This window comes from Danio aesculapii, chromosome 9 (assembly GCF_903798145.1).
Source record: "Danio aesculapii chromosome 9, fDanAes4.1, whole genome shotgun sequence".
Lineage (NCBI taxonomy): Eukaryota > Metazoa > Chordata > Actinopteri > Cypriniformes > Danionidae > Danio > Danio aesculapii.
Genome location: NC_079443.1, coordinates 57,224,358 through 57,247,823, shown reverse-complemented (window position 1 = coordinate 57,247,823; position 23,466 = coordinate 57,224,358). Strand labels below are relative to the sequence as shown.

Below are 23,466 nucleotides of genomic sequence, written 5' to 3'. Positions count from 1 at the left end.
GCTGACTTGAAAGTTTTCCCAGATGTTGGAAACAACCAAAAAAATCCATTTAAGCAAAGAAAACACATTTTATTAGTTTACAAATGAAGTTACGCATAATAAAATGAAAGCAGTTCTTCAGCAACCCTCTGCCTTTCCTCATTGTAAATTAATTTTAGCTGCTTCAGTCCAACATCTACATTAGCAGGAGGATGAAGATGAAACCAGGGACATTTCAGCAAGACAATGATCCAAAACACAGTCAAGGAAACTCTCAAATGCTTTCAGAGAAAGAAAATAAAGCTGTGAACGGCCTAGCCGATCACCTGACTCAAATCCAATAGAGAATACAAAATAGAGCTCAGATTTGATAGACGAGACTCGCAGAACCATTAAGATTTACACACTGTTGAAGTCTGTGAAAAACTCAGACCTGAGCAATGCATGTGACTTCATTCTCCATACATTGCTGCATTCATCTTTTCCTCTATCCTGACTCTATCTAAAGAGAGGCGTCTTTGAGCTGCCATCACCAAAAAAGCCTTTTATATAAAGTATTAAATACGTTTCAGTAGTTCAGCACTTTCACTTTCATTTTTTCAGTTGTTTTTTTGTTTACTTTTAGTTTTATGTTTGTATTGTTTGAGTTTTTACCTAAATCTGGTTAAATTCCACGTTAACAGCTTCTTTCAAGAGTTCACACTTGATAATGATAATTGATAATAAAGCTTGTTTGACATGCTGTCCAGGGAGAGAGCCCTGAGCTTATGAGACCCTCGAACCCTGGGCTCCCACCCTTTTGCAGGGTGAGAGGGGAGTTTTAGTTCAGGTAGATCTCCCCCGAACTCCCCTGATTTATTTCTGGCTAATGACAGATATAGGATGGCTAACGAAAGATGTACACTTGCTAAGAGTTTGGCTATGGTATCAATTTGGTATGTTCAATTTACTTAGAATGCGTGTTTTTGGACTGTGGGAGGAAACCGGAGAAGCCAGGAAAAACCCAAACCCGAACGAGCAAACTCCAAACAGAAATGTCAACTGGTTTAGTAGGGACTTTCAAAGAAATTCTTGCTGTGAGGTAACATTGCTAATCACTAGACCGCCGTGTCACCCATCTGGAAAGGAGGGGGAGTAGGGGTGGGTAAGGGGGAGATTCTTCAAGATGAAGATACTAAGATAAGAAAACTGGTTATTTACAGTGAGTTAGGAATCATCTGATTGGTGAATCAATCCCAGGCTAATGCGGGACCAGCTGTGAACAATCATAAGCACATGATACTCTCGAAATTAGTTTATAAATAAACTTTCCTTAGAGATATTATTCTCTGGAAAAAGTATGACGTGTTTAAGACATTTTTCCCCACTGTATATATATTTTATGAATTTATAAACCCTAACATGGCCTTTAAAGTTTGTAGTATGATCTTTGTTTTCAGACTTGTATAGAGTATAATACTACTCTCAAATACTTAGAATAATTTACTTACAAACCCTCTGATGAATAAACATAGCTGAGATTAATAAATAAAACCATATTCTACATCAATTTGGGCAGTTTTTACTTTCTGACTGACAGTTTCCCCATCGACCACAGCAGCGGAGGACAAAAACACTTTAAAATAACATCATGAATGTTTAACAAGCCCAAACTCAGACAGAATTAAATAGCATCAGATTCTTTCCAGCAGCTCCGACTGACCACAGGCCTGTTATAAAAGCTGTGATTTTATTAAAAGGCGAGCCCTATTAATGTGAATCCAGCAGCACATGCAGTGTGTGGGAGTGATCTGCTCTTTAAAATGCCTCAGAGTCTGAATGTGAATGGCATTAATACATTAATTAAAAAGTAACCTTAATAACTTCTAAAGCATTTCTCAATCTTAGTTAATTTGAAAAATTATTGATTTATAATTCTTAAGGAATCAATAATAAAAATAATAATAAAAATACATTTTATTTTTAAACTCAAAGCGCTACAAGATATACAACAACAAATAAAAAGGCAGAGAATAACAAGCTTCCATAAAATCCCAGTAACAAGCCAAAAGTCACACCACAATAATCAATAAATCAATCAATAAAACAATGAAAAAACTATAAATAAGCAAAAGATTTAAAAATTGCATAAAAGTCACAGTGTTTATCACAAATTAAATGCTTTGCTAAAAAGATGTGTGTTAAAAAGCTTCTTAAAACAATACAGAGAAACAGTATTCCTACACTGTAAAACCCAGCAGTCAACTTTATCAAATGAATTGAGTGTAGTTAACTCAAAATTGACTGAAAGTTAATTCTACTCATTTAAAAAGAGTTTTGAACTCCGTGCTGAAGGTAATGAGTTAATTAAATACCTCATTACTTCAACTTAAATGAAGTGAGTTCACAGTACTCATATAGATCAGTTTTTTTAACCCAAATGTTTGTTGCAATCGGTTTCCTTAAACGGTTTGAGTTACCTTAACTTATTGGGTTTTAAAGTACTCAGTTGGTTTGAGTTCTCTTCATTTATTGGGTTTTACTGTGCTCAGATTGCTTCATTTACACAAATGGATTAAGTTGACAGTACTCATTAGCATTAGTTTTTGAACTTGACTAAATGGTTTGTTGCAATCTGTTTCCTCAAACGGTTTGAGTTACCTTAATTTTTTGAGTTTTACAGTGTAATAATTGCGGGTAATGCATTCCATAATTTAGGCGAACGTTAAAAAAAGCCCTACCTGCCATAGTTTTTATTATTTAATACAAAAAAAATTATATTTGTTTCTTATTTTGGTACCATTTCATTACTAGGGCTGAGCTATCATAACAACATAATGGTGCAATTGCATTAGCTAACTACAACTTAAAAACTGAAAACTATTCCATTGCTTTAATTAAATAAATAATTTTACATCCTATGGTCTCTTTAAAATAAGGTTTGATTAGATAATGCATTAACATGAGCTAATAATGAACAATACTTGTACAGCATGTATAAATCATAATTCAACATTTACTAATGCATTATTAACATGCAAATGCATAGTGGTTAACATTAATGCACCGTGAATTAACATGAACTAACAATCAATAACTTTATTTTCATTAACTAAGGTTAACAAACATGAACAAATAGTGTAATAAATGTATTGTTCATTGTTTCATGTTAGTAAATGCATTAACTAACATGAACTAATAAAACCCTAACGTAAATTGTTACCAAATATATTATATTATTTAAAAAAAGACTTTAAAAAGCATCACAAAGCCCAAACTTAGAATTAAAAAGCATCAGATTCTTTCCAGCAGCTCCGACTGACCACAGACCTGTTATAAAAACTGTGATTATATTAAAAGGCGAGCCCTATTGATGTATATCCAGCAGCACATGTGTGTGGGAGCAATGATGTGAAGTACCAAATTACAAATACTCAGATTACAGTAATTGATTAGTTTTTGTCAGGAATTGTATTTGAAAATGTGTATTTTTACTTGAGCTCATTTTTAGTGCTATATTAGTACCTTTACTCCACTATGTTCCTTCAAACTTTTTTTGATGTCTTTGGTGATTGGTTAAAGCAGAATAATCAGTCCTGTAATTCCCGTCCAATTAAATCACATCATAAAGAACAACCTCAAGACACGAAATCATTACATGCGATGACTGAGAGACTGTTTAGACTGCATATCACTGATAAGAAGATGATGGATGTTTACTGTGTGATGACTGAATTAGCCTTAAACAATAACTAAATGCACTACAGAATGTTACGTTTTCAAACACACATGCACACATTGCATGTAAATGCTTCAACCGTTCACAGTGTAATACTCACTACTCTTGAGTACTTTTAATAGGGCTACTTTTTACTTTGAGTAATATTTGCAATAGATACTTTTACTTGCACTACATTTTTAGGTAAGCAATGGTACTTTCACTTGAGTGTGATTTTTCAGTACTCTTTCCACCACTGTGTGGGAGTGATCTGCTCTTTAAAATGCCTCAGAGACTGAATGTGAATGGCAGTGTTGGGATACTCACAGTGGGCATCCAGGAAGGTGAGAGTGTCTCCTGTTGCCACTGAGGCCCCGAGGAGCCGTGCGGTGATCAGACCTTTACGCTCATGCTGGCGGACCACACGGACAACATGCAGCTGCTTCAGAAACTCGTCCAGTTTATCCTTTAGATGCTCTGAGAGAGACACAAACGTCAGAACAATGGAAATGATGTTGAATAATGAAAGTCATGTTTCCCCGCACTGCAACAAGCTTCAAATAAATCCATACAGACTTCATATGAAAACAGAAAAAAAATTCTATGATAATTATTTCATATTTTGACATTTTAAAGAGACAGACAGTTCAAGTTTAGTAATTTTTTTATTTATAAAGCACAATAAAACAACAGTTGTTGACCATTGTGCTGTTCAAACCTAAAAGCAAATGATCAAAAAATAGACAGCAACAGATAAAACAATAAGGAATGCATCCATATAACACACAGCATCAATGATAAATAACAAGACACCAGATAGGTACAATAGGATCAGTTTTCTCCCAATTTAAAAGCTCTTTCTAGGAAGTGTAGTTTAAGGGTGCTTTCACACCTGTGGTTCGGTTCATTTGGTCCGGACCAAGGGCAACATATGATACATTGTAGCAATTCTCTGCCGTTTTGGGTCCTTTTAACACCACACTGATTGCTTCGGTCCGAACCAGTTGAAAAGTACCAAAATAAGACCGTTACTGTTATTAAGATGACGTATGCATATAATAAGTTATATGTCAATATCATCTGTGCATTATCAGACACCACCCGTGAGGACAGCACAGTTATTAACTCAGTTCATCTCATTCACGTCAAGCAGTGCGTGCAGGGCCGATGAGCACACGTAGATATTTGTTTGTTAGTTGTGATTAGAGTGTTAATATATAATAGAATCTGTTCATATAAAACGTGTAGTAACGGTGCTCATCATTTTTGGTGGGTGCGACTAAATTTTGTCTGGTGCGCCTAAATAATTGAAGTTAGGAGCACTGGTGCTACCAAGAAAAAAAAGTTAATTTCGAGCCCTGTGAGACCTTAATTGGTTGTGAAAATGTCGGGTCTTAAGAACATGTTAAATGTAATGGAGCCCCGTTACATTATTCCTTCATAAGCCCACCTCAGTCAGATCATTCCTGCTTTCAGATCCACTAAAATGGCAAGTGACAGTCAAATCAACCAGATCTGTGCTGTCTGTGATGGACACTCATCTTTCTGAAAATAAAAAAATTACTTAATTAATTGAAGCTGAACTCCATATAAAAACTAAATTATTCTTTTCTTTTTATTTGTTTAACTACTACAATATTACATACATTTTTTATAAGCAGCTTTTTGGTTTTAAGTATAAAGAAGGATTTTTAATTTGCTGATAAGCAGAAACCCTAGAAGTATAGCTCTATTGCTGTTTAAAGTAAAAGAAAAAAAACAAGATCATACTTTTATGATGTTAGTTTTAGTACATTAAAAAAAATTTTAAATCAGAGAAATACTTTGGCTTTTTTCTTTTTTGTTGTATCGAAAACATACCGAACCTTAACACCACAGTGTGGCATTGAACCGAACAGTGATTTTTGTGAACAGTTACACCCCTAATATGTATACATATTTATACACACACACACATATACATACATGCATACATGCATATATATATATATATATACATACATACATATATATATATATATATATATATATACATATATATACATACATACATACATACATACATACATACATACATACATACATACATACATACATACATACATACATATATATATATATATAAAACACTTTTTATAAATGTTTTATAAACACTTTTTATAGTTTAGCGTATAGTATATATTTAATGTTTTGTGTGACATCATGCTTAACTGAGTATTTCTATGCTCAGAAAAAAAAGAAGTGTGCTGCGCTTTTTATGTCACTAGGCAACCACTGAATTAGCGGTGTACTGTGCGCGAGCGATGCTGCTGATATTGTTATATTTGTAATATTTAATAATATTGTGATATTTACGATTTGTGAAGTCATACACAGTGACCACCAGTCTCTCCTTCATTTTTAAAAGTCTCTATAGTCGTCTTGACAACACAAACACTGCTTTCACCTCAGCGCAAATCTTGCCTCTGCTTACATGTGATTGGACAATAAAAAATATGCAACTGACGTAGCACACTTTTTCCACTCAGAGTTTATTCAACTGCAGTCACACAGAACACACTGGTTAAAACATGAGGCACACAACAGTCATTAGTAATCCATTCAAAAATGGCACCTCTTAGGGCTGGGTGATTAATCGAAAAATAATCAAAATTGACATTCATAACCTGAAATCGATCTAATTTGTCTAGGCCGATTTTTTTCTATTACTCTCCCGACCGCGTGTGGAGTCACAAATCCCTGCTCTGTTAAGACTGATTTATACTTCTGCGTTGAGCGCACACATATGGTGCAGCACAGCCTTTATGTGGTCGCATACCAGCGCACCTCTCAAAAAAATTTAACTACACATCGCGAAGACACGTAGCACAGGCTTTGTGATTGGTCAGTCTAATAGTGGTGACGAGTGTGGGCGGTGCAAATTAATTTCAGTTGCTCAATGTTGATGTTCAATAAATAATAATAGATCAGTCAGTCGGTCTTTATTCATTTCCCAAAGGCAATTTGGTTGCAGCATACAAGCATGTCACACATAATACACAAAAGCGCATTATACAATACAAATTCTACCCTAAATTTAAAAACTTTACAGCTGAGGGGATGAATAAAAATTTAAACCGATTTGTTTTACTAATAGGAGTTCTGTATCGAATACCAGAAGGGAGAAGATAAAACTCGTGGTGCATAGGATGGGAATCATCAGACAGAATACTCTGAGCTTTACTCAAAATTTGCCTATGGTATAACTGAGCCATGGTCATCTGTTTTCTCCCTGTTATTTTTCCTCCTAGGTTCACAATTTTCTCCAAACAACTCTTATTTTTCACACTTAGAGAATTGAACCAACAAAGCAAGGAAAAGGATAACAGTGACTGAATGTATGAACTATAAAACAAGCACATGAGTGATTTATCTGTATTAAAAGATCTTAATTTCTGTAAGCAGTATAGTCTTTGTTGCCCCTTCTTAGACAACATATTTGTCTTAACAGAAAAGGACAATTTATTATCTAAAACAGTTCCCAAATACCTATACTGATCAACACTCAACACCCACTCCAATAATACTTGTTTGCTTACCCTTAATCCGTCTCCTCTTACGATTAAAATCAATAGTCATCTCTTTAGTCTTAAGAACATTCACTTTTAAGAAAGCCTCCTGACACCAGCTGGAAAAATAATCAATTACAGGACCGTGCGTGGAGTCTTCCTCACTTAGACTAACAATTACAGAATCATCGGCAAATTTTAAAATGTACCTATTACTTAAAATACTCCTACAACTATTTGTGTACAAAATAAATAATACAGGAGAAAGGACCCCGTATATGACACCAACCATTTAGAGAAACAATTATTTACCTTAACCCTCTGTGTCCTCTGGACAAGAAAGTCTAAAATCCAACCTACAAGCATTCAATCCTACACAAACTTATTAATAAATTTCTCAACCAAAATATGTGGCTGAATGTTATTAAATGCAGATGAAAAGTCGATAAAAAGTAACTTGGCCAATGTTTTAGGCTTATTAAGATGCTTAAGAACTAAGTGCAGCAGAGTCCCTACTGCATCCTCCACCCCTCTCTTAGGCCTATATACGCAAACTGAAAGGGATCTAGAACACTGTGAGTCTTTTTCATTAGTAGTAGATAGTGTGTGTTTCCTTCAATTATTTTAAAACCAAGTAATGCACCCTTCATTCAAAAATCTCACACTGGTAATATGTGAGCATATTTACTGCACAAAACTCGTCAGTGAACTATGAGGGCAAAAAAAATTAAATAAATAAAATTATCGTTCATTAATTGTAATAGAGTTAAAATGTTCAATTAATTGAGATTTTGATTTTAGGTCATATCGCCCAGCCCTAGCAACTCTCATTACAAAAAAGCACGTTCTGTGTGATCAAGGCCTTAGAAGGCAGCTTCCCATGTAGTCAGTATACAGCAAGTATGCTCTCTAAGTTTTACTCATTTCATGCCACTTCGTGCTTTTTTCTTCCAAAATAAATCCAAGGGGTTTACTTTTCAAAACGGTGCATAACTATTGTACATTGAACATTTTCATCTCAAAGTGACTCAATATCCTGTCAGGATGTTTTAGAGTCACTATCCAGGAATAAGAGACATAATAATACCTTTTTACCAAAAGAGCAGGACAAAGCTCAAGCTGTACCTTTCATCTAGTAGTTATGGGTGTGTGTACGTACTCATTAAGAATAAATATCTTCTTTCAGGAGTGTCCCGACAGCCCTCAGAGAAAAGCCACTGACCAGCACTTTGGTATAATATCATATACTTTACAGAACTGAGGAGTAACTTACTGAAAATAGGGACGCATACTGTAAGTTCAAAATAAAATCCCAACTACAGCACTGAAATTTGTGTCGGTTCGACTGTTTTAGATGGAAAAAAGCATATTTACAGCATGTACAAATCTTTGAATAGAAGTCTTTACATTAGAAGGCTGTTAACCAATTTTACATAGTGGGAGCTGCTGAAACTGCTGCTGAAACAGTTCTACACAACAGTTCTGAAACAGTTCTATACCTCCATCATTGAATCAGTCATCTGCACATCAATAACTGTCTGGTTTAGCTCAGCTACTAAATACGACCTCCAAAGACTACGTCGAATAGTTCGGACTGCTGAGCGAATCACTGGTACAACCCTTCCTACTCCCCAAGAACTGTACTTATCCAGAGCAAGCAGCAGGGCTGCCAAAATCACTCTGGACCCCTCACACCCAGCACACTGCCTCTTTGAACTTTTACCTTCTGGTCGACGCTACAGAGCACTGCGCACCAGAACAGCCCGACACAGAAACTCAGGCAATCCATCTCATGAACACTTGATGATAATAATTGTGGAACCAACATCACTACATGCTATACACTTTTATACACATATACACTTATTTAACCACACACTTTACATGCCAATTTGCACATAACAGCTGCACATATAACGTTGTATATAGTAATAAACATGTACATACACTTGTCAATCTGTATATTTGCATTCACTACTTACTTCCATTTTTTAAAAAATATACGTATTATCTGTTTTTGTCCTGTCTCTGTAATCCTGTTGCACTGTAGAAGCTCTGTCACGAAAACAAATTCCTCGTATGTGTGAACATACCTGGCAATAAAGCTCTTTCTGATTCTGATTCTGGGTTTGAGATGTTCTATTTCCAAAAATTAGAGGAAAAAAACTTAAACACTTATTTTAGAGGCTATATTCAAGCATACAGCTGAAGTCAGAATTATTAGCCCCCCTATCAGCAAGAAAAATGTTAGTGTGTCTGATAATATTTTTTTTTCTTCTGGAGTAAGTCTTATTTGTTTTATTTCAGATTTTTAAAAAAAACATTTTAAGGTCAGTATTATGAGCCCCTTTAAGCTACATTGTTTTCGAGAGTCTACAGAACAAACCATCATTATACAATAACTTGCCTACTTACCCAAACCTGCCTAGTAAATCTAATTAAGCCTTTAAATGTCACTTTGAGCTGAATACTAGTATCTTGAAAAATATCTAGTATAATATTATTTACTGTCATCATGGCAAAGATAAAATAAATCAGTTATTAGAAATGAGTTATTAAAATGAGTTATTATGTTTAAAATTGTGTTCAAATAATCTTCTCACCGTTAAACAGAAATTGGGGAAAAATTTACATTTACATTTAGTCATTTAGCAGACGCTTTTATCCAAAGCGACTTACAAATGAGGACAAGGAAGCAATTTACACAACTATAAGAGCAGCAGTGAACAAGTGCTACAGACAAGTTTCAGGTGTGTAAACAGGGGGCTAATAATTCACTTCAACTGTATACAGTTGAAGTCAGAATTATTAGCCCTCCCTTTGAATTATTTTTTTTTTTTCATATTTCCCAAATGATGTTTAACAGAGCTTGGACATTTTCACAGTATGTCTGATAATATTTTTTCTTCTGGAGAAAGTCTTATTTGTTTTATTTCGGCTACAATAAAAGCTTTTTTAATTTTTTTAAATCCATTTTAAAGTCAATATTATTAGCCCCTTTAAGATAATTTTATTTTTCGACTGTCTACAGAACAAACCATCATTATACAATAACTTGCCTAATTACCCTAACCCGCCTAGTTAACCTAATTAACCTAGTTAAGCCTTTAAATGTCACTTTAAGCTGTATAGAAGTGTCTTGAAAAATATCTAGTCAAATATTATTTACTGTCATCATGACAAAGATAAAATAAATCAGTTATTAGAGATGAGTTATTAAAACTATTATCTTTAGAAATGTGTTGAAGAAATCTGCTCTCCGTTAAACAGAAATTGGGGAAAAAAATAAACAGGGGGGCTAATAATTCTGACTTCGACTGTATATATATTAGAGAATATATATTTTTTACTTAAAAAAATTCTTGTTATGTTTTACAATTTAAAGTTCAGAGTTGTTTTTAATCGTGTGCCTTCACCTTTGAAGTATATCGTTTCTCTCTGAACTGACAATATAAGACAAACTAGAGCTTCATCAAGTGGGAACTGTAAAGAATTTTAGGCCACTTTCACACTGCACTTATGGTCCACACCTGGGTTGGTTTGACATCATAGTACGATAAGTTTAGCCAGTGTGAACGCGTCTTCTAAACTCTGGTGCACACCCATGAACCGTACCCAAGTCCGCTTGAAAGAGGTGGTCTGGGGTACAGTTCACACGAACTCTGGTCTGTTTTACTTCTGGTATGAATGCAATTGTAGCAAACAACGGAAGTGAACCGCCAACAGTACAGAAACTATCATTTTCATAACATTTATACGTGTGTGTGTGTCTTTGTATCACGTACTGTACCTTGGTGACAAGCGGGACTGAGCCTGGGCAAACACAATGATAATGTCTGCTAATGTCTCTTTCCTCCAAAAACATATTCTGCAGACATCGCATCATATTCTGAATGTTTATAATATTTTTGTGGCAGATGGATGCGAGTCGCTTTCTGTATGTGCAAAACCTAAAGATTCAGTAAAGCAGAATGACCGCGACGTGCGGACCGCACGCGCAAAACTAATCAGAAGGCGTGGCTGGGCGCCGCGGACAGCCGCCGACTTGTGGCGCCGGTGTGTGTACCCTGATAGAAACCTATGTTTAGAATTCTAAAATGTATGGCGCTGCGTGGCGCTACGCTTTTGGTGTGCGACCTGCTTTAGAGTTACTGATTTTGGTCGTTTTGCTTTTCTCTAAGAGTTTCTTAATAATTGGAATATTTGCAGAGTCCTACAGTACCTTAGCATAGTTCAAGCTACATTTGCCACAGCCATATCACTCCGCAGATCAGGACTAGTTACTCACTGAAGCTAAGAAGGGCTGAGCCTGGTCAGTAACTGGATGGGAGACCACATGGAAAAACTAGGCTGCTGTTGGAAGTGGTGTTAGTGAGGCCAGCAGGAGGCGCTCAACCTGCAGTCTGTGTGAGTCCTAATGCCCCAGTATAGTGAAGGGGACACTATACTGTCAGTGAGCACCAGCTTTCAGATGAGACGTTAAACCTGACTTGCTGTGGTCATTAAAAATCCCATGGCACTTCTCATAAAGTGCAGGGGTGTAACCTCGGTGTCCTGGCCAAATTCCCTCCGTTAGCCCTTACCCATCATGGCTTTTTAATCATCCCCAACCACTGAATTGGCTCTATCACTGTCACTCCACCAATAGCTGGTGTGTGGTGTGTGCACTGGTGCCGTTGTCCTCTGGCTGCTGTCGCATCATCCAAGTGGATGCTGCACACTGGGGGTGGTGTTTTTATTAAAGTATTACTATCAGATGAAGAATATCTCCCATCTCCAGCATTAATCTCTAGGTAAACATATTTATTTTTTTAATTATTCATTTAGAATCTCTAGGTAAATTTGTTTATTTGAAATGTTTACTGTGGATTTTAATTACTCTGTGTTTGCATGCTTGTTTGTGTATTATTTCTCTCTTTCTTTTTATTTTATTTTATATAATAATCCTGTTGTCCCCTAATTCCTATCTCCAGCATTAATCTCTATGTTAACATTTATTTATTTATTTATTTATTTATTTGTTTACACATTTTTATTTTAATGTGTAATCTGCTTTGAACTATTCTATTTCTTGGCACTTAGTGTTTAAGTGCTTATTTGTGTATCCTTTTTCTCTTTTTATTATTAGAATAATTATTGTTATTACTATTATTATTATTATTATTATTATTTTCATTATTCATTTATTTTATTGTTATTATCATCATCATCATCATTATAATTATTAATAATTGTTTATTTTAATTATTATTATTATCATTATTATTATTATTATTATTTTAATAATAATAATAATAATAATAATAATAATGATGATAATAATAATAATAATAATAATGATAATAATAATAATTTAAATGAATAATAATAATAATAATAATTATTATTATTATTATTATTATTATTATTATTATCAGTATTATTGATTATTAATAATAATAATAATAATAATAATAATAATAATAATAATAATAATAATAATATTTAAATTATTATTATTATTATTATTATTATTATTATTATTATTATTATTATTATTATTATTATTATTATTATTATTATTTAAAAAGCCTAAAAATACAACAACAATGCTTTCAGCTTGGCTCACTTATAGATCCCTGAGAAACACTCAAAACCACCCAAAACCAGCCTGGTATACATTTTTGTAATCTGCAGGGAGGGTTGCTTGACCGTGCAAGTAATTCAAATTATGAGTTGCTTGGGAAGCTGCAGTTTAAGTGTAGCACAGACGGTATGATTTATGATATCACATAATATGTATTATCCTCCTCAGAGTAAAGGTGCAACACCAGACCTGCAGAAACCAGCTGAAATGATTCACAGCAGCGCAGCGGGACGTCCTATAGGTTTTGGCTGGCTGTGAGGGTGGAGGCTGACACAAAGGAGACTGGTCTTTCTCAGCGGAAGCTGGAAATACTTGAGAACGAGAGACGACGGGTGTAATTAAAAGAAGAGGGAGCGTGAAAGAATAGCTGAAAGTCAATTCCCTGGCTTTGGTTTCTTGCATGGCGAGCGGCCAAGAGAGAAAGTTAATTCCCTGCGCTATTCAGCCAGGGGAACAGATACAGTAGGTGAGATCTAGCGCAGTGCTGTCAAGTCAAAAAAATAAAAACAGATAGCAGGTCTGGTCTGTTCTGCACAATAAAATCACTGCTACACGCAAACGAGGATAGATTTTTCTACTTTTTTATTTAAGCTAAAGTTTCATAACTTGTTTGATTGACTTGTCAGGTTTCTCTAAGCATATAGGCCATGCATATGCAACTCATATGCAGGCCATGCAACTCTTGTGAGTCCATAAAAAAATAAAAAAAATACACAAAGATTTAATAAAGACAAAAAATGTCAATGTCCAAAAACTGTAATAAAAATATGACATATATATTTTATACTTTCACTGATGTCATGAATACAATTTTTGTATTTTTTTTTACACACATTATTGAACAAGCACACACAGACATCACCTATATACTATACACTACCTGACAAAAGTTGTCGCCTATCCGAGTTATAGAAACGTCAAATAATAGCTTGACTTCTAGTTGATCATTTGGTATTAGAAGTGGCTTATTTGAAAGGCAAATTATAATGCAATTATAATGATACAGTGGAAGTCAGAATTATTAGCCCCACTTTTAATTTTTTTCATTTTTTAAATAATTCCCAAATAATGTTTAACAGAGCAAGGACATTTTCACAGTATGTCTGATAATATTTTTTCTTCTGGAGAAAGTCTTATTTGTTTTATTTCGGCTAGAATAAAACCAGTTTTTAATTTTTTTAACACCATTTTAAGGTCAATATTATTAGCCCCTTTAAGTGATATTTTTTTCGATAGTCTACAGAACAAAACTATCGCTATACAATAACTTGCCTAATTACCCTAACCTGCCTAGTTAAACTAATTAAGCTAGTTAAGCCTTTAAATGTCACTTTAAGCTGTATTGAAGTGTTTTGAAGAATATCTAGTCAAATATTATTTACTGTCATCATGACAAAGATAAAATAAATCAGTTATTAGAGAAATTATCAGTTATTAGAGATGAGTTATTAAAACTATTATGTTTAGAAATGTGTTGAAATGTCTTCTTTCGGTTAAACAGAAATTGATGGAAAAAATAAACAGGGGGGCTAATAATTCAGGGGGCTATTAATTCTGAGTTCAACTGTATAGGCCAAGAAATGTTGGTGTAGTACTAAAGGCATAGTTAATCCAAAATAAATATGCTTTTAATTTACTCACTCTCAAGTCATTCAAGATGACTTTTTGTCTACAGTAGAACATGAATTTTTATTTTTTTTCTGAAACTGTGGTCTGATGTGACTTTGAGGCTCAAAAAACACATACAGACAAAACAAAATTAATACCCCTGTGGCTCCTTATGATATAGTGAGGTCTGCTGAGGCTGTGGATTGAAGGTAATGATGTTGTAAATAATGCTCAGTTTCTTGCACCGACTTTTGGCCTTAAAAGACCTCAGAGTAGTACTAGGAGGCATAGGCGTTCACTTTGATTTGCCTGTCAATGTTTTGACTATCAAAACAGTAGTTATTGACCAAGAAGTGCAGTTTCATCTAAATAAATTTGTCCTTTGTTTTTCTGAGGTGCTTTCAGAGATTTTTAAGATGAAATTTCCATTCTGAGATTTCATTCAATATCAGAAGCACGATGCAAACAGCATGCATAGTTTAAAAGGGACAAATTATGCAAAAATCACAGTTGTGTTTAAAGAGGTTTAAACACAGTTGTGTAGTAACAGTCTGTGAATATTACCAGCTTTTAATAATAAAACCTTTTAATAGTTTTTTTTATAAACACACTTGATAAAACAGTCTGCAGAAACACTTTGATTGACATTCTCCCTTTGTACGTCTCATCAGAGGGGGAAAGCCCCACCCATTAGCGACCATCTCTCCCTCATTAGCATAGGACGTTAGTCTTGCTTTTGAATCTGCCACTATGCTGACACACAGGTATTTGTAGCTCCACCTTCTTTTGATCTCATTTGAATTTAAAGTGACATTCACCAAAATTCACAGTAAGGATTAAAGAGTTATCAAACATTACTTGTGGGGTATTTTGAGCTGAAACTTCACATACACACTCTAAGGACATCAGAGAGTTATTTTACATCTTGTAAAAACAGGCTAAACAGGTCTCATTTAAAGGGTTAGTTCACCTAAAAATAAAACATTCAATCCCCTGAGACTTTCATTTATCTTCAGAACACCTTAAGATACTTCAGGTGAAATCCTAGAGCTCCCTCATTCTCCATTTTCTCCACGTTTTTTACACAAAAGCGATCCAAAAACACACTTTTCCCATGTGATTTTCATGTTTTCACATGTATGTATAGTAATTTGATCACATCTGCTAATTCCCTTTAACTCGTGTGACATTTCATTAAGGGAAGAGTCCTGAGATGCTCAAAAACCAGAAAAAGAACCATAAACATTGGCAAAACTCTCCATTTGATTCAGTGGCACTACTGTAATCATACGAAGCTCCAAGAACACATTTGTGCACCACAAAATGGGCAGTACAACATATTACCACTAGAGTCGGCAGTCGTAGTGTCATATTTCTCAGAGTAAACACACACCCAGATCTGATATTTTCAAAGATATATGCGAACAAAGTTGATTTTACAGGGGTTTTTTGGTGCACAAAAGTGTACTCGGAGCTTTGAATGATTACAGCTAAACCGCTGAAGTCACATGGACTATTTTGAAGGATCTGCAATACAAATGCAGAAGCAAATGGTCAGACTTTGATAGAAAATTACCAAAATAAACTCGTTTTTTTCATTGGATTAACTTGCATTGATTAATTGTTCACCTAAAGAATAACAATGTGTGAAAATGAAACTAGAAGTGCTGTCCTGACTATTCTGATTGGCTTGTCAAGAAAGTAATTATAAGTAATAAAAGGAGTAAGCAAGGTATCATAATAAGCTATTATAATCACATTTAAGTTTAGTTTTTTAAAGAATTAAATAAAAACCCTTATTTGGCCCGCTTTTATTGTAGCTGCGATCGTTTGTATATTGCATGTTTTAAGAAATCTGTAAATATTAAAAGACATAAGTTCATGATCTTATTTGCAGTTATTAAATATATAAACTTGATGTGTATAAACAGGCTTAATTCAATATACTTGTGCTTCAGCTGATTTCACTTTAATGCGTAGATTACACATGTAAATCACCTCCTGAACAGCAGCTCGGTGTTCATGATGGGGTCATTACTGATCTATAAGCGCCACCTACTGGCAGAGAATGAATTAGCCATTTTGCTCTATCAACTATTTCCTGTAAGTGCGCTTTATGTAGAATCATTTCGCATTACATGTTTTTACTTCATATTTTAGGATTATACATTCATTCATTTTCCTTCGGCTTAGTCCCTTTATTCATCAGGGGTCGCCACAGCGGAATGAACCATCAACTTATCCAGCATATGTTTTACAAAGCAGATTCCCTTCCAGCTGCAACCCAGTACTGGAAAACATCCATACACACTCATTCACACACATAAACTATGGCCAATTTATTTACAGCACATATCTTTGGACTGTGGGGAAATCGGAGCACCAGGAGGAAACCCACGCCAACATGGGGAGAACATGCAAACTCCACAAAGAAATGCCAACTGACCCAGCCGGCACTCAAAACAGCGCCCTTCTTGCTGTGAGGCGACCACTGAGCGACCGGGATTATACAATCGTAATGTAAATAAACAATTGCCCAAGATACTGTAGCTAATATTTATTTACTCAAACATATCGGCCTACTATATTTTCAGAATTGACAAATATAGGAAAGTCATTATTATACACTTATACTCCGTATAAGATACACTATACTTAGTATAAGAGTAGGCACTGAGGTTCACAGTATTTCATAAAGGTTTACCCACTTTAACATTTCTGGCCCCATCCCTGTACTATACAGTAGGGAAGTACACAATTTCAGATGCAGTCACTGTGAAATGTAGATTTCACATGTGTTTTAAACAGCACTACTCATATCTTTATTCTCATCCACCTGTCAAAGATCTGTTTTTTAAGAGTCCTCTGACAGCTCTCTATACCTCAGACGGCTATAAGTAAAACTCCTCAGAGAACATTTAACAGCTCTGCTTCCTCCGGTGAGCTGCTTCACGAGCGGCCGGGTGTCAGCGGGCCGGCAGGAATTCTGTAAAACGGGTCGCTTGAGTGAAACCGGACGCCCATTAAAACATAGAGAGATATTAGACCAATCAGCCAGTAAAACAGTGGGTTGCAGAAACTTCACCATGAGTAACTATATAAAGCATTTGAAGATGCAAAGATGGATGAGCCATGCCAGAATCAACGAAAGGTTGGAAATGTCGTTCAAACAAAGCGAAATGTTTTCAAAAAGCAGCCAACGAGTGATAAAGATCATCTAGAAAAACATTGAGTTTGTGGTTTTGTATAACCAGCCACTGTCAGCTGCGAAACAATGTCAATTTCACTGCTTCATTAAACATTTAACGACCTGATACAGTTCACCTGGCCATAATAAATCTAAAAGGTGCTCCTAAGCTAAATAAGACAGTGTGTGATCATGTAAACTAAAAGATGTGTGAGCAATCAGCTGTTTATTATCAACATTTGGAGTATAAGCTGCTGTTGCACTTACTTATACTTTTGTAATTAAAAAACTGAAATGTTTTGTCTTATTTAGCTAAATTAATTTGGGAGATTATTTTCTTATATAAATCAAAATTATTAGCTCCTGTGAAATTGCAATGAAATTTTCACAGTATTCCCTACAATATTTTTTCTACTAGAGAAAGTCTTATTTCTTTTCATTTGGCTAGAATTAAGGTCAGTATTGTTACTATTATAAAAACTAATTTAGATACAGAACTAATCACTTTGGCCATAGAACTAATCACTGTTGTCTACTGGCTTAGTTAACCTAATTTACCTAGTTAAGCCTTTAAATTGCACTTTAAGCTGAATACTAATGTCTAGAAAAACTCAATCAATCATTTTCCTTCAGCTTAGGTCCTTTATTAATCAGGGGTCACCACAGCAGAATGAATCGCCAACTTATCTAGCATATGTTTTACACAGCGGATGTCCTACCAGCTGCAACCCAGTACTGGGAAATATCCATACACACTCAATCACACACTCATACACTACAGCCAATTTCGTTTATTCAATTCACCTATAGCGCATGTCTTTGGAATGTGGGGGACACCGGAGCACCCAGGAAATGCAAACTCCACAGAGAAATGCCAACTGACCCTGCCGGGACTTGAACCAGTGACCTTCTTGTTGTGAGGCAAAAGTGCTAACCACTGAGCCATCGTGTCACCCTATCTAGAAAAATAAATATACAATATTATTCACTGTCACCATGGAAAAGGCTAAATAAATGTTATTAGAAATAATTAGTAAATGTATTGAACCAATCTTCTCCCCTTTAAACAACTCTGGGTAAATATTTTTTAAAGAATTTAAAATTCACAGAAGGGCTAGTCATTTTCATTTCAACTATACAGTGCTCAGCATAAATGAGTACACCCTATTTTGAAAGTGAATATTTTTCTCCATTTCTCGGTGGATATAGGCAATGTATTTTGGTGCATTTAAACAAAACTGATTTATTAAACAGATATACTTATTAAAATAATATTTTAGTCACCAAACATATTTAGAAATTGTAAGATAATACAATTAAACTCAAGCAAAGAAATAGCAAAAAATATTACAACCTACAAAATGACAACTACATTTTTCCATATTTTTGCTTCTCTTCATTTTTCCTCTTTTTAAATTTGTATTTAATATTTTTCTATAACATATAAATTTGGCTGTATGAGTTTTTGGACCGTTATCGTAAGTTATCTTGTTTGATAAGCTCCAGATTTGGCTTCAGTACAGACTAATCTAATGTATATGCACAAATATAATATTGTAAAGCTTCCTATTAAAAATATGAATTTAAAAGAGAGATTTATGAGGAGTATACTTATATATGCTGAGCACTGTACAGTATATACCTACACTTAGTTATTGCACTTTTTTTTATACAGACTATAAAACTAAATACTTTTTTCTGTTTACAGTGTTATATCTGTTAAATGTACAACTGATACTAAAATGCTCTAGTTTACTGAATGTATTGTTCATGTTTCATTAAGGGATAAGTCTAAATAACACAATAAAATAATTAGATCAATTCATTCAATGTTAGTAGCTGTGTATACAAATACACATCCAGGTATCAGATCAGTGCCCGGTGAGCATGGTATGATAACTGGTTTCAAGGTTTACCTTTACCTTTTTACGGTTTTGAAAAGTCAAGGTTTTAAAACCACTAAAACTGTTCTGTTATACCGTTCCTTTTGTATATGTAATATTTATATGTAATAGTTTTTTTGCATGTTTTTTTTACTACTATTTTACTTACTTAGGCAGGCTGCAACCCTTTCTGTTTTTAAATCAAGTCTTAAAACCCATTTTTACTCTTTGGCTTTTAATACCATATGAGAGTCATGTGTCTGTTGAATTTGTCCTTTGTTTTAAATGGTGTATGTGTGTACAGCACTTTGGTAAGCACTTGTTGTTTTTAAAAAGCGCTTTATAAATTAACTTTGACTTGACTTAACTTGACTTGACTTCGTTTTTTAGTTCAACAGTTTCTCTAGCAGAAAAGGAGCATCCACATTAAAAGCTACTGGTCAGCACACGATTCAGGAAACATTTGAAAAACAAATCACTTATAAACCAACATCTAAGCATGCTGTAGAACTGAACAGTGCAGTGGCTTACTTTATATGCAAAGAAAAGAAAGATATCCAAAGATGCCTTTTCAAGTTTTAAAGTAATCAGTGTTTGTGAAACTATTGAAGACAGCAGAAGTCAATGATTTACTGCAATTATTTAGCCTGACATGTTTAAATATTTAAAACGTTTCTTCAAATAAAATATACTGTGATCAAAGGGAATAGAGCAGGGGTGTCCAAACTCGGTCCTGGAGGGCCGGTGTCCTGCAGATTTTAGCTCCAACTTGCACGGATGTTTCTAGAAAGCCTAGTAAGTGCTTGATTAGCTAGCCCAGGTGTGTCTGATTGGGGTTGGAACTAAACTTTGCAGGACACCGGCCCTCCAGGACCGAGCTTGGACATGCCTGGAATAGAGTGAAACCGTGATATTTTATCGAAGGTTATCATACTCTCTGAGTCTTATACTAGTACCCGATATGGGTCGAAACCCTGAGCCCAGGGATTGGAATCAGTATCGGGAACAGAAAAAGGTTTATGGGAAGATCTCTATTTACCGTCAGCGCTGGCGTCATCCACCAGGATGATCTCTTTGAGGAACAGAGCCGGCGAGGTGTGCAGGACGCTGTAGACGGTGCGCAGTAAAGTACTCCACGCCTCATTGTGGAAGACGATGATCACGCTGGTAGTCGGCAGAGGTGGACAGCGTCTGAACGTCTGCTCGATGCATCTGCGAGAAGAAAACACAGTCAGACAGACTGAATAAAGATGGAGGGATGTCAACTAGGACTGCATGATCCTGAGAAAATATGTCATATGCTATGTTGAGTGTTGCGATGACAATATTTCATGTCAATACAGGCTCATTGGAAAAATTTTACATTTTGAGAGCCAAGAAATATGTGCTCGCGGATACATATGGCTGCATTTTGTGTGTAAAACGAACGATACGGGGTGGTCCCACTGACTGCTTACCAAAGCTTTTCAGCCTTAATTGGTTTGCTTAGTAGCTCACCGCAAATATCGTCAGACTTGGGAGGCGGAGTAGAGAGGACCGGGTTATCCATTCAGACAAAGGACGGTTCCAGAAACCAGAAAAAAGAAATATAAAGGTTGTGTGAAAGCTTTTCTCTTCTAGATTGCTTTGAAAACACTATCATTTGGGTTTAGGGAAGGGAGTGTGTGGGTCAGTTGATATCAAGCTGATATATAATGCATGACAACAAGCCGACCAGCCTCTCTCACAAACATACACGAGAGGGACGTTAATATCCAAACAAATGTTTACAGCAGCCTCTGGTCTTATGACATTTACGAGAAATGGCACGTATGAGAAAACATGCCCCAGTACCGTATTTGAGAGTGTCAAAAATGTATATGGCGCCCTCTAGTGGATTTGTGAAAACAAAAACTGCAATAAGGGTACATATTTGTCAATTCTCAAAAATGGAGCATTGGGCACACATATTCAATGTGCCTACGTTTCTTACGATATAACTGACTTGCTAAACGCTACTTTTTTCACCTATTTAAGAACAAAATCATTCATGTAATGATCATTCTAAAATAAACAGGTAATAGATATTTTCCTGAGCTAATCTCAAGGAACAAACATTTACCACCAATGACTGGAAACCTCTGCAGACATTTTGATCCTTATTGGCTGTTATCATTTTTCTCTCTAATATCAAAATATCAAAATATGCATGCCTCACACAAATGCCTGGAAGGTTTTAGTATACCTAGAAAGAGCTTGATTAGCTGGTTCAGGTGTGTTTAATTTGGGTTGCAACGAAAATAAGCAGGACACCGACCCTCCAGGACAGAGTTTGGGCACCCCTGGCATATACTGTACTATTATCGCAATAATGAAAGTTGTTCAATGTTTGTTTTAGTATTAGTACTTCATCTTAAACTAAACAATCACAGCTGAAATTAATAACTAAAAACCATTTATATTTATTTAATTTAAAAAATAATTGTTTAAGCTAAAAGATACTTCTCCTGTATATTATGGGCTTTACGTTGGTGCAAATAAAATGAATAATGCTGCATGTTCCTGGTATTTGAACTAGTTTTTTCATTGTATTTTAATTACTGCAATGAAACATGAATACATTTAGCTTTAACAGTTGTTTGTTGAACTGAAGATTCTGAAAACTAAATAGCATAAAGAGCAAAAATTGCTGTGCAATAAAAATGTAAAACGTAAACACGATTGAATTTAGCTTTTTTTTTTACATGGACAACACAATTACACTGGACAACCAAATGCATTGGTTTAAGTGTTTTAGCAGACTTGTTAATTCTCAACACCTGTCCACATGAGGCTTGTCAAAAAAAAAAAAAGATAAATACATCTACACAACACTATAATTCTTTACATAAAATTACTGAAGGCAAAAACAAAGGCGATATGATCCAACAAACTAATAGTAGACTATTTGTACAAACACTGCTGTTTTGTTTTTAAGCACTTTTAAGAAACCACTACTAAAAACATTTACATTACTTTCAAATTACAGGCTGACAGGTAAATCATTCCACAATTTGGTTCCACAGAGAAAACAGATTGACCAAAAGAGGTCTTACACTTTGGCACTAGACAGTCACCATTAGCAGTTGCACGAGTGACTCTCTGAGAGGTTTAATGCCTATTGATTAGATCTGAAAACAGCATTGGAACATGATTATTTAATCATTTAAAAAAACAATTTAAGATAATTCAATTTAATAAAACTATCAAAACTAAAAACGTTATGTTTACATAAAACTTCACAATGATGCCATCGCATAGGCTTTAAGAGCATAATTTTAACTGCTTGTTTATATAGAGTCAATAGGCTTCAATGTAGTTAAAGAGGCTTGTGACCACGATGTAATTCAATATGGCCAGTGAGAGAATATCATTGTGTGCATGTATAATTTTGCAGTTTGATATGTTAAAAACCTTCTAATAAAACAAAAACAGTTTAGACTTGGCTTAACATTCTTACTTATATTTTTATCATGACTATCAAATTAAAAATTGATGTATAGAGTTATGCCAAGATACTTAAATTCATTCACTTCTTCAATAACTTTATTTTTAATCAGCCCCTCAAATGCATCCCATACAGGCCTATTTATTATGGAGAAGCGCATAGAAACTGTTTTCTTAATATTAAACATTAAATGAGACAGCTCAAGCCATCTTGAAATATGTTGTAAAGCCTGGTTGAGTTGCTTTAACAGCTGTTTGTTGATCTGAAGATACTTCTGACTGAAAACTAAAAAGCATAAACAGCCAAATATCCTGTGCAATGAAAATATAATTTATTGCATTTATCTGCCATATGGATATTGCATATACTATTATTGTGATACTGATCATTTTTTGATGTTTATGTTTTTGTTTAATTTTAGTCCTTCAACCTAAACTAAATAATTATAACTGAAATTAAAAAGCTAAACACT

General features: G+C 34.7%; 1 protein-coding gene across 1 annotated transcript in view; it reads right to left on the bottom strand.

Moving 5' to 3' along the window:
* galnt3 (UDP-N-acetyl-alpha-D-galactosamine:polypeptide N-acetylgalactosaminyltransferase 3 (GalNAc-T3)) overlaps positions 1-23,466 on the bottom strand; it is a 56,093-nt gene that overhangs the window by 20,045 nt on the left and 12,582 nt on the right. Inside the window, exons 3-4 of the mRNA XM_056466055.1 lie at positions 20,568-20,740; positions 4,004-4,153 (exon numbers count right to left, since the gene is read on the bottom strand). Coding sequence (XP_056322030.1) covers positions 4,004-4,153; positions 20,568-20,740 — 323 coding nt within the window. The remainder of the gene's footprint in view (positions 1-4,003; positions 4,154-20,567; positions 20,741-23,466) is intronic.